The following is a 12,572-nucleotide window of genomic DNA, read 5'->3' as shown; positions in this document are numbered from 1 at the left end:
AATGACAACTTGCATGGATTATAAAAGCCTATCTGGTTCACGAAAGTGCCGGAAATCTGCCAACCTGACGGAGTCTGGCCTGCAAGTGACTCCAGACACTCAGCAATGTGGCTGGCTCTTAACTGCCCTCAAATAGCCCAACAAGCAGGGGAATTGGACATGGGCAGCAAATGCTGGATTTGCCAGCGATGCCCACATCCCAAAGAATATTTGTTTAAAAAGTTACGCAAGATGAAATGCCAGTTTCAGCTGCCTGCACAACCCACTCAAAATTAACAAGCTTCTTTTTGTGGGTGTGGGACATATTTTAAATCTGCTCACTTCATAGATATGACCAGACAATTAATTAAGAACACTTGATTGAAGCAAATGCTTGTATTTAGAATGAGGCCTCAGCAGTAGACTACCCTGCAGAATACATACCAGGTCCAAACTCTGAAGCTTGAAGCCATATACAGCTCCTCTTTTGCTGCTATTCATATAGTTACCAAGTGCCAGAATAATCTGCAGAGAGAGAGAGGAAAAAGGCACATTGCTACATACATTTGAGAATTATCTTCACAGAAGACCACTAAAGTTTCCTAACCAACTTGTTCAGAGATGATATTACACAACACTGGTGGGACTTGAATCTAGGCCTCCTGGCTCAGAGATAGGAACACTGCCACTGTGCCACAAGAGCACACACCCCCCGCCATTGATATTTTCAAAAATCAACTTGCTCAGAATGTTATTACACCGCTAACAAGCAGATGAGACTTGAACCCAGACTTCCTGGGGGACATAACACACCACAAGAGCCGATAGCAGATGGAAACATCCTTAGTACTTCAACCTGGATTTTTAACCAACCTGTTCTGATGCATTGTGACTTAATTTTAAAATATGTGGAACTTGAAACTGGGCCTTCGAGTGTAGAGGTACATTATCACAAGAGCCCACCACTGATCCACACAAGCTACAGCAACATTAAGGACAGCTGGGATCTCAGAGTGAGCTAGAAACATCTATGGATTGGCACAGATCCAATCTTTTATGGGACAGGCATGGCGCCATCAAAGCTGCCGCACTTGACTGACATCCCATCCACCACCTTACACACACACACACACACACACACACACACACACATTTCGATGGCACCTTTCCAACCCAGAAGGACCAGGGCAGCAGAGACATGGGAACACCACCCCCTGCAAGTTCCCCTTCAAGCCACTCACCATCCTGACTTGGAAATATATCGCCGTTCCTTCACTTTTGCTGGGTCAAAATCCCTCTGAACAGCACTGAGGGTATCTCTACACCCCAAAGACTGCAGCTACTGAAGAAAGCAGCACGCCACCACCTTTTCAAGGGCAGTTACTGATGGGCATTAAATATTGGTCTAGACGGTGATGTTCAAATATAAAGATAAGGCCAGTAGCAATCTTGGTACAAGCATTTGTGGCCCTTCAGCAGGAGCTGTTGCCAGGCTCTCCAGCTAACAAAGCTGGGGTTCAGAGCTGTCCTTTTCCTTTATTGCTTTCCACTGCTCCTTCGCAAAAACATGACAATTATTAGGAGGGCTTCCGCTGATCAAGTGGAACTCATTTCCACAACTGCAGCTCCTTAGATGGTCTTTATTTGCATGCGTAGGCAGGAATCTGTGCCCTTTTCCCTGTGGTGAGTTTGGTGATTGGGGTGCTCCTTGGTGTCCTGACCAATATCGATTCAACATTACAGGCATAAACCTGATGGGCTATATGGCACATTTCAGTAATGGATTACATACTCAATAAAACAGATGACCTAGTAGTCACCATTTCATTTTGTGGAATCTTGCTGTACACAAATTAGCCATGGCATTTCCAACATTCTGCATTGTAACATTTCTGTGACTGTGTGACTCTACTGATTTTACCTCAACTAAAAGCACACTCACCTCCAGCATTCTCTTCAACTTCTGTGAGGTCTTAATGGATGCAGAGGCAGCTATTATTGCATTCAATTGCTGGAAGAAAACATATATAACATTGAGTATCTTTCAGATAACATATATTGAAATAGCCATGTTAATCTCTGGTACTAATTGTATAAAACTCGTGCAAAGATTTTGGAGCACAACATTCCACAGACTTCACCAGTAAATCCAAAAAGGTACATTTTGCGAACAGTTGATGTCAAGTGGCGAACCCAAGGTTATCAATAACAGCAATCTGCAACTAAAGAAAGGGATGAAGGGAGAGAAAGGAAACAGAGCATGTTGGAAGAAACGAGGATCGATTCAGAGACTGAAGAGTTTCAGGAAATCTCTCAGAGAAAGTGCTACTTCAGCCTTTTACTTTAAGCTGAAAAATAGACCAGCCACCATCACAAACAGTGACTTGGTGATGAAGTATTCAAACGCTTAAATACAGAGTGAAATTGCCACAGCCTAATGCCATCACAGCTGAACTTAGACAAGGTAGATTGTGAACAAACTGGTGATCTTCCTGGTCCATTGGAAGTCAGGACTACAACAATACATAGCTTGTTGGGTTTCTTCTGAAACATGCAGAATTTTGTCTGGGAGATGGTGAGACAGTGATCACAGCACTGGACTAGAGACCCAGGCAAATTGCTCTGGCTTTGAGCTAGAGGGAGAGGCTGAATAGGCTAAGGCTGTTTTCCCTGGACCAGAGGTTTATCAAATCATGAGGGGCATGGATAGGGTGAATAGCTATGGTCTTTTCCCTGGGGTGGGGGAGTCCAGAACTAGAGGGCATAGATGAGAGGGGGAAAAGATTTAAAAGGGATCTAAAGGGCAACATTTTCATGCAGAGGGTTGTGCGTGTATGGAATGAGCTGCCAGAAGTAGTGATGAAGGCTGGTACAATTGCAACATTTAAAAGGCATCTGGATAGGGATATGAATAGGAAGGGTTTAGTGGGATTGTAGACCAAATGAAGGCAAATGGGACTAGATTAATTTAGGATATCTGGTCAGCATGCATGAATTGGACCGAAGGGTCTGTTTCCATACTGTATCTCTAGGACTCTAATACCATCAGGAATATAAAGCTAGTCATAGTGACAGTGACCATGACAACTATCATTGATTGTTTTACAAACCCATCTGGCTCACTAACGTCCTTTAAAGGAGGGAAATCTGTCACCCTTACCTGGTCTGGTTTACATGTGACTCCAGACCCACAGCAATGTAGTTGACTCTTAATCACCCTCTGAAATAGTCGAGCAAGCCACTCAGCCCAAGGGCAATTAGGGATGGACAACAAATGCTGGACCTGCCAGCCATGTCCACATCTCATGAAAGGAGGAAATAATGTTGCCCTACTGCTTGGATTTTTTTTCTGGATAGTATTCTAAATCCATCTCCATTGCTGCTGGTTTACAGATGATGGGAGACCTACCGGATTCAACATCTGAATATTCTCGCAGAAGTTCCCAACAAACGTCATAATAGTCATGCGCTGAGGCAGGCGCTCGATTTTGCTGAACTGCAGCATGAAGCGGTCCTCATTGGACAGTTCATCGAGTGGTTTCCGCTCTCTCTCGTACTGCCTCAAAAGCTTCACCTCGTTCTCTAAAGGCAGGAAGCGATTCAGACACTCCACAAAGTCTAGAGGCAGAGTCTTCAAATCGTACCTACAAGAGGGCAAAGGCAATGCTTTAGTCTGCTAAACCAAACGCAAATCACAAGACAGTCATCAGAGACTTCACAACTGAAAATTACTCAGAGGGAGAGGATGGAGGGGCGGGGGGGCTTTTACTTTCCTGGAAGATCTCAAGCAAGTCATTTCACCCAAATGCCCCAGCGCGCCATTTGTTGCCTGACTTTATCGCGCATGCAAAACATTTTCTGCCTCCAAATGGCCGCTTGCTGATATAGCGCAGAATTCACGCCTTGGCATTTGTTGAGCTTGCGAATGGGTAAAATTGGCATTTAGAGTCGAGCTCATACAATATTTCATTTGTTTTTTTTTGCAGCATTCTTGCAATATTTCTTTGCTGGCTTCCCTAGAGCATGGGAAGTTACCGACTGTACCCAGGCAGCAGTTTCGGCTCTCTGATGGGTGGCTGTGCACATATCAGTGAAGGCTTGAGGAAGTTCAGCTGGTCTGCACCCATTTGGTCAGAGTCATGCCTGCTTCCTGTGGGTGCACCAATGGCTTAACTTTAAAAGTGAACCCACAGTGTCACAGTTTGAAGGGAACAGAAGATGAACTGCTCAAAAGGCTGAAGGTACCCATTCCTGCCCATTGTCTCTCTCTTGCCAGATTGCAGCTGAAAGCTGGTAGAACAAAGCTCACCAACACAGAGGATGACCCTATGCCCAGTTATCAGTGAACTGATGTCCACCCATCAAGCATACTGTCAGACGATGCAATTGATATATTTGGGAAGTGTTAAACAAAGAACCAAAAAGGCCTGGTTCAATGCATCACCTTGTGAAGTTTTTTTTTGGAGGAGTGTGTCATTCATAGCAGTTGCTCTCTGGCAGCCTGTCTCTCTCTTCCAAAACCGTATGCTTACCAGGGTGATCCTAAATCAAAATCAATGGGTGCCAACTAGCCCAGTACAAGGCTATTGTAATTGTCAACATTATTGGTCAAAGCACTCATCATTTTGTGAAACGGTGGGTAATCAAATAGTGCTCTCCAAGTTCAATGCAACAAGACAATCAGCTAACATACATTTGGGATCAAAGCGTTGCATTGAGTGAAGAGGACAACCGCACATTCTAATGACCAAGATATCTTCAAAATGATTGCTTAAAGCATGCAATAAAATGTTGCTCTTCAAAGAGGATGCTTGGTGGATGGAACAGCAGAATCCACAGGCCACCCCCAAAGGTCCAGAGAGTGAGGAAAAGTAACAAACTGCGCCAGTGAAAGCAAGAAGCCAGCTGCAGCAGGCACCACGTCTTACCAAGCACACCTTCAATAAATAATTGAATTAGAAATTTATTGTCACATGTTCTTTTACATGTAAAATACAGTGAAAGGTTTTAAGTCGCCCCACCACGGCGCCAAAAATCAACGACAGAAGTCATACATAATAATAAACCAAAAGTAAAATTAAGACGAAAGTCCATCACAGTTCAGTTAACAGCTCGGGGAAAGCCAATTAAGGAACGATGGAATACCACGAAGACACAGCTGGAACAAGACCGCCTGCCGGGCTGCCGGACCGCCGGACCGGCTGCCTGCCGGACCGTCTACTGAGCTGGAAGCTTCCGCTGAAGAAGACCGCCATGCTGGATGAGACTACTTGCTGGAAGCTGAAGACGACCTCCACAGGAGGATGTGAACTCCACGCCAGGACCAGACCGCCAGGCCACAACAAGACCGTCAACATCAGGAGACCACCACACTGGGCTGAGACCGCTACTTCTCTCTCAGGTACCCAGGCATAACCGCAGACCTGGAGCCTTGGCCCAGCCTGCGAGTCTGGGCCAGGGGAAGTCAGGTGAGGACCTGTCCCTCACCACTGGGAGACCCTGGGTCAGGATGAAGCAGTGTCTGGCTCGTCCAGGTTTTGCTGCCGCTGTTGTTAGAGGCCTCCTCCTTCACCCACCACTCTCCAGGCTTTAAAAAGGAAGAAAAACAAAAGAGGGAAACAAAAAAAAAAAGAAAGCAGTTGAGTTCTGAGCTCAGCCCCCTGCTCTGCCGTCATTAACCCAGCAGCTGAGATGAGCCCATACCAGTGATTTCCTTCACCTCATCATTCATCTTAAACTGGAGCCGCTTTTCTTTGCATACTTCATGCAACCAGAGTAGTTCAAGTCAAGTGTTTTGAAGCTGAAAATTATTGTTGAGCCCTGAACACGTCAAACATTCCTTTGTTCCCACAGCACTAGCAGTAACTCTTTCCTTGTAAAAGAACTTGAAGTTTTCACTGGAGAAAAAAGGGATTGAGGGATGACCTCTGAATTGTTGAATTATCCATTTGATATGATCACCAGGAGTAATGTCTAGACTCAAATTTCAACGTGTTCAATGAATATCACTGGTGTAATCTTTCATACAACTACTCCCTTGGTGTTACACATGCATATGGTGAGAGCCATCAATCTGGCCCCTCCTGATGCCCAATACCAGGAGTCAGGTATGCTGCTGGGCTGCATGGGTCTCCTGAGTTTGCAGTGGCATGCGATCTTCAAAGGGATTAGGTGCCCCTGGCAGCCTGCCTCCTGGCCCATGAAGTACCCGACAGCTTGCATTTGGTATCCTGGTCTGATACACACACACACAGTCTCCGGTGGAAGGCTTGCTGTGCATGCTGACGAATAACTCCTCAGTGAGCACCACTTCAGGCATCTGCACAGTCTGTAAATTCTGACGTCAAGGTCGTGCAACTCTTTTGCAAGCGAGTCCAGTCTGAAGTTTGGAGCAGTGTGATCACAGGAGTTGTTGAAGCACTTGGATGGCCCTACTGTGCCTGGGAGGTGTCCACTTGCAGACACCACTGGCCTTTTACAAGATCCATTGGAGATTGCAGCACAGACGATGTTTTGACCAGAAATGTAGAGATTGGAGTAATGAGACTCCTCTACAAGGAACCTGACTGGTTATTAGCGCACACCTTATCCCTGTACATGGTGTATGTGGACAATCCTGCTTGGATTATAAGCTTAATCCATCAAGAGACCCTTTGAGCTCAAAAGCGGCAGCAAAGAGAATTGCTGAACAAGAGCTGCACCCAGCCTACTGCCGCGTCCATCCACACTGCCTTCTCAGGATGACTTAGCTAGTACACGCAGAAGGGTGCAGCCATTCCATCCAGCTCACCGGAGGAAAGGGAGGAGGAAGGATGAAAACACAGGTGGAGAAACATTGCAACAAGCCTCAGAGACAAACAACACATACTTTCTACGAAAATGTTTAGGCAGATTTGAATGCTGCTCATCAGCAGTCGACCACATTGGACAGAAAGCTGTAAAGCATCAGATTGGTGAATGTCAAAGCAAATGACCTATGAAGTGAAAAAAAAAAACCCCAGCAAAACCAGTCACTCTGACGTCCAATGGAATAAACAGATAAGCAAAACGGGCAAAGGGGAGTAGATGGGGTGCTATTTATGAACAGATGGAGTGGCTTTCCCATAGGCTGAACCAATTAAGCCTGTCAGAGGCTTGTGAGCCTAAGTCATGTCGACAGGAAACTTGACTCAGAGGCTAGGGGAGGAAATAGGAACAGGTTCTACTCTTCTAACCAACCCAGCCACAACTACCGCACAGCTTAGGGGAAAGGCAGGAAGGAGATCATGAGACAACTGGAAAACCTCAGCCATTTGCCCAAAGTGGATAACGCCAGTGAAGGGGGAGATTTGAGCTGCTCAGCAAAAGACAACCCCATGCATTTGGCAGAGCCAACCTTTACCCCTGAATAGCCAGGAGGATAGTGATTCCAGTTTTTCAACCACAGTAGTTTAATTGCCTTACAATACAGCAGAGACACAACTGCATATTAAGAGGTAGGGATGGGGAGTGGCAGGGCAATGGCAGGATTAGAAGCTGGATGTGATGGTTAGAGGAGACTGAATTCATGGCAGAAATATTTAGAGGGTTTGGGCACGTTTTCCCCTCACTTCCCATCCCGCCTGGCTGTGAGACAGATCACAGGCTTAAAGTTCTTTTTGACAGATAGATACAGGGAGAAATCCAGGAGCAATTTTGGACTGGGGTAGGGGCAAGGGTTGGTTTGAGCAAAACGATTTACGCAAAATGCACGCAGGTGTCAGCCCACACTTCACACTCAAGTGACACAATCAAAGAGGTCAGAAGGCTTTACAACATACATTTGAATGGCCCTGCAAATCTCTTCAGTTGTCTTGCCAGCCTTGCGCAACGTAATGGCGAGATTCTTTGCTCGGTTGGCTTCGAGCAGCGTCACTTTACTCAGTGCTTTCTGCGCACTTTTGCTTTTCTGACATGAGATTTCAATGGAGGGTCCCTGGGCTTTCGTCTTGAAGAGGTCTTCAAATTCATCCATGTCAAGCTCCTACAGCACAAAGTGATCGGATAAACACCTTTATTATTATTGTATACTCGGCCATCTCCTGTGTTCACAGGATTTCTTTCCCCCAAATTGTGCCTCTCTCTCTGTGCATCTTTCTACTCATGTTCCACCTTTTCTTCCTTTTGCTTCAGTTCTCACACACTTTCATTGATAACTCACTATCTCAGGTTGACACATACCATCCTTGGTATCCTCTTACCTGTAAAGCTCTCATTTCTGCTGTTACATTTCTCCTATGTAGGCCCGCCACACATACAGGACGGAGGTGAGTACAGAGTTTGGCCAGGTTGTCTGAAAGTCGTAATGTGTATGGGAGAGGGAAAAGCTGAAGGATAGAGTTTAGGCTGGGCTTGATGCTCAGGCAAGGACACAGAGATTACCTGGGAACTAGCCATATCAGAGAGTGAGAAATAAGGGTGGTAGCAACAGGCCAAGTTCCCCACTCCATTTTAACTACCCGCTCAACCAGTCTGGATGGCACCATTAACATCAAGGTCAAAGTCTTTAATATACAAAGGCATTCTGCTCAAACCTAGTCTCACCAAGGTAATCAGATCTGTAGTGAAGAAAAATTGGATTCTATTCTATTCTATGTACCCAGTCTGTCTCTAGACAAGGTTGAGCAGGTAGATGCAAGGTAACACCTTACCCCAGTGTCAACCATAGCCTGAGGAGGTAAAAGAAAACAGCTCCTGCTCTGGCAAGGTGCTTCAAAAACACTTCTGCTAAATGTATCCTTGATCCTGACCTATTCTGGGCTTGTGAGACCAAGGACAATGGACAATGGATTGTAGTACTGAACCTCATCACTGTCTATGCTTGCTGTACCTTCTTCCTGCCGTTGGCCTAGATGGTGTGTATTCTTGTGCAGCTCTGCAGTCAACATCCTACTGTCATCATCAAACCCACACTGAGTTACTCTTGGACTGTTCAGATTCACACCCAGGACAGATGGGTCAAAGCGTCCACAGTTTGAAACAGTTAAAAAGAACAGCAAAGTTAATCAGGCCATTTGCAATGCTCAAAATATTTTAAGGGTGAAGAGGGTGGCTGGGCAGACAGAGGGGATGACGATGCAAATGGAGATGTGCTCTGACCTTTCCAGAGCTCCTGCAACTCTCCATGTTGACCCATGTCACTTGTGGTAGTTTTGTTTGAAGCAAAGAGGTGGGTGGGTGGGGGATAGTGGAAATGGGCAAAATTAAATCAAAATAAATCATCCGGCTTACCTCTAATATCTTTTCATCATCGATTTCAGTGAAGACTGTCCCATTGATCTGGTTGGGTTTCAAAGCCATCCAATTGAACACTGGCAAACGGAATTTGGTTTTGATTGGTTTCTTTATCCGGATAGCTGGAAGGAGAAAAGAAAGGATTGCATCTCAGGTAACAATGCAAAAGATGGAGTGGGAGGCCTGTGGTGCCTCAGAGTTGGAAAGCACACAGTGTGTGAGCCCCACTCCAGCCAGTTCCCACGAGTGGATTGGAATGGTGGTTAGCCAGCATGGGTCTGGAGTTGATGGAACACACTGTTATGAAGCAAGATGCTGACTTCAGGTAAAAGAAGTGACGTTCATCACTTACACTTAGATTTCTCGGCATCCTTTCATCATTTTCAATAAGTTTATTCCATTTCTCTCAAATTACTCTGTTACTCTAGCTAACCTCACCTAAGCTTTCCCAGTCTCATTGCAGCTACATTCTCTCATTGGATTTCTGATCTCTATCAGTATTCGGGGCTGAGCAATTCATGGGGTGGGATTGAGGAAGACTCTTTTCAGAACAAGAGTAGGCCATTTTATATTCCTTTTTTATGGATTATGGGAATAGCTAGCAAAGCCAGCATCTATTGCCTATCCCGAATTGCCCTACAGCTGGATTCAGAGGTCAAAGGGCAGTTAAGAAACAACCACATTGCTTTGGATTTGGAGTCACATGTAGGCCAGACTGAATAAAGACGGCAGATTTCCTTTCCTGAAGGACATTAAGGAACCAGATGAAAGTGGGCACTACAGATGCTGGAGATCAGAGTAAAGATTAGAGTGGTGCTGGAAAAGCACTCATTTATCTCTCCACCTTGGATGCTCCCAGCCTCATTCCTGATGATGGGCTTTTGCGCGGAATGGCGATTTTCCTGCTCCTTGGATGCTGCCTGACCTGCTGTTCATTTCCAGCACTAATCTAATCTTGACTAGTGAACCAGATAGTAGGTTCATGGCTGCCATTACTGAGAGAAGCTTTCAGTTCCAGATTTATTTACTAACTGCTGTGGCGGGATTTGAAGTTGTCCATTCGCCTCTTTCTGGATTACTGGCCCAGTGATGCCACTACTTCACCACCACCTCAAAGCTGGACAGCTGCTAGGAGGTTCTGTGCAGGATGATCGCCATGTCGACACATTAGTTTCCACGACGTGGGAAGAAAATATTACAGGAAGGTGGAACAGGAGCAATGCACAGATCTTGGAGGGGTATAGGGGACTGGAGGAAGTGATAGAGACAAGGAGGGTGTAGGGGCTGGAGGAGGTGACAGAGATAGGGAGGGTGTAGTTGCTGGACTTGATACAAAGATGAGCAGAGGCTGGTGGACATTACAGAGATGAAAAGAATATAGGAGCCAGAGGGGTCACAAAAATAGGGAAAGATATAGGAACTGGAAGAGTTAACAGGTATAGGAAGGGGGTGTAGGGGCTGAAGGAGGTTACAGATATAGGGTGGGGTGTAGGAGGCTGGAGAAGGTGACAGAGATAGAGAGAGGTGTAGGGGCTGAAGGTGCTGACAGAGATAGGAAGGGTGTGTAGACACTTGTTTAAAGTCAATCCTGGGATGTGGATGTCTCTAGCAAGGCTAACATTTGTTGCCCATCCCTAACTGCCCTTGAACTGAGCGGCTTGCCAGGTTATTTCAGAGCCAACTAATTAGTGTGTGTCTGGAGTCACATGTGGGCCAGAAATAGGGATAGACACTGGCTTCAGTAGGGAATAAAAAGAGAAACAAAATGAGAAAGCAGCAAAAAAAAAATGCTCCAAACATGGTGCTTTAATTACATCAAGAAAAGGAATATGCAACGTGTCAAACAAACTAAACCTGCTAAACCACATCTTTCTTCCCAATACCTTGCAGTGCATTGCCTTTTGACAAAAAGTAGTTGCAGCAATAAGTTTAATCACCATAGAAAACAGATGAACTATTACCTGACAATCCCGAGGTGAGGATAACTGAAAGTGAAGTGCCAGGTAACGGAGGAGCCCCAGGTGGTGGCGGTGGGGGTGGGGGTGCTTGACCTGTTGGAAAAGACAAACACATCTAAAACTTTCCAATTCACAGCTGTCTTGGTGAAGATATTTTTCTTCTTATAAGTGTGATTTGTGACTCTACGTCTCAGTGCATGCTTCCTTTCATCTTTGTACCAAGAAGGTGGCATTTTGCAGGATGAGGGCTATTCCAGAGGCCCCTGTGCCAGCCTGTGACCAGTTGATGGCACATTTGTATGCCAGCAGGCTAGAGACATTGGAAATAAAGTAACTCATTAAATTTATTTTCAAAATATAGGTCTATGCTGTGCATGTCTTGAGCCAATCTGCAATCATCCCTGCATTGATTCCCAGGTGATACAACGCAATGCTTTAGAAGATGGTTGCATTTTAAACTGTCACCTTGAATTAAGGACTGGGGTTGTTTGGAGAGGGATATATAACATACAAAGGAGACTGGCCCATGTGATCTGGTTGCCATGGGAACAGGAGCATAGGTTGAAACTTATTGAAAATGAGGGACAGTTTTAACACCAGGCCTCGAAAGGAGAAAGGAGCTGTTTTTGCTGCTTCCAGATTCTCGGAGGCAGTCAGATTGAGCATTTTGTGGAAGACCACCTAGCAGAGGGCTGGCAGGATAAAAAACCCATTTGAAGAAACTAAGATTATGAACAGTTAAAAGGTCATGGGTTCACCAGACAGTACCTTGCAATGAGAAGTCCATTCAATTAAGCTTAAAGGTTTCATGTTTATGAGGACACTGGGCGATTCAGCCTGATAAAGCAAAGAGGAGGTTTGGATTTTTTGTCACAAGACTACAATTCTATAGAGAGCTTTTATTCACTCCTGAGATGTGGGCATCACTGAGCAACATTCATTGCATCATCCCTAGTTGCCCCCGAGAAGGTGGTGGTGAGCTGCCTTCGTAAGCTGCTGTAGTCCACGTGCTGCAGGTAGACCCACAATGCCCTTCGAGAGGGAATTCTAGCATTTTGAGCCAGCAAAGGAATGATGTATTTCCAAGTGTCTTGGAGTAGGACTTGCAGGTGGTGGTATTCAAGAGTCTGCTGTCCTTGTCCTTCTAGATGGTAGTGGTCATGGCTTTGGAAGGTGCTGTCCAAGTAGCTTGTGTGCATTTCTGCAGCGCATCTTGTAGATAGTGCACACTGCTGCTACTGAGCATCAGTAGTGGAGTAACTGAATGTTTGTGAATGTGGGGCCAATCAAGTGGGTTGCTTTGATCTGGATGATGTCAAGCTTTTTGTGTGTTGTTAGAGCTGCACCCATCCAGGCAATTAAGTCATATTCCATCTCATTCCT

The 12,572-nt window shown here is 45.5% G+C and overlaps 1 protein-coding gene across 1 annotated transcript in view; it reads right to left on the bottom strand.

The window, feature by feature from the left end:
* Window positions 1-12,572, bottom strand: part of LOC132805861 (formin-like protein 3) — a 159,986-nt gene that overhangs the window by 27,074 nt on the left and 120,340 nt on the right. Inside the window, exons 15-20 of the mRNA XM_060821179.1 lie at window positions 11,193-11,282; window positions 9,229-9,353; window positions 7,779-7,981; window positions 3,389-3,623; window positions 1,922-1,990; window positions 424-504 (exon numbers count right to left, since the gene is read on the bottom strand). Of these exons, the coding sequence (XP_060677162.1) occupies window positions 424-504; window positions 1,922-1,990; window positions 3,389-3,623; window positions 7,779-7,981; window positions 9,229-9,353; window positions 11,193-11,282 (803 nt within the window). The remainder of the gene's footprint in view (window positions 1-423; window positions 505-1,921; window positions 1,991-3,388; window positions 3,624-7,778; window positions 7,982-9,228; window positions 9,354-11,192; window positions 11,283-12,572) is intronic.

This window comes from Hemiscyllium ocellatum, chromosome X (genome assembly GCF_020745735.1).
Source record: "Hemiscyllium ocellatum isolate sHemOce1 chromosome X, sHemOce1.pat.X.cur, whole genome shotgun sequence".
In the NCBI taxonomy this organism is placed as follows: domain Eukaryota; kingdom Metazoa; phylum Chordata; class Chondrichthyes; order Orectolobiformes; family Hemiscylliidae; genus Hemiscyllium; species Hemiscyllium ocellatum.
Note: the sequence above shows the minus strand (reverse complement) of the source record. Positions and strands in the feature narration are given on the sequence as shown.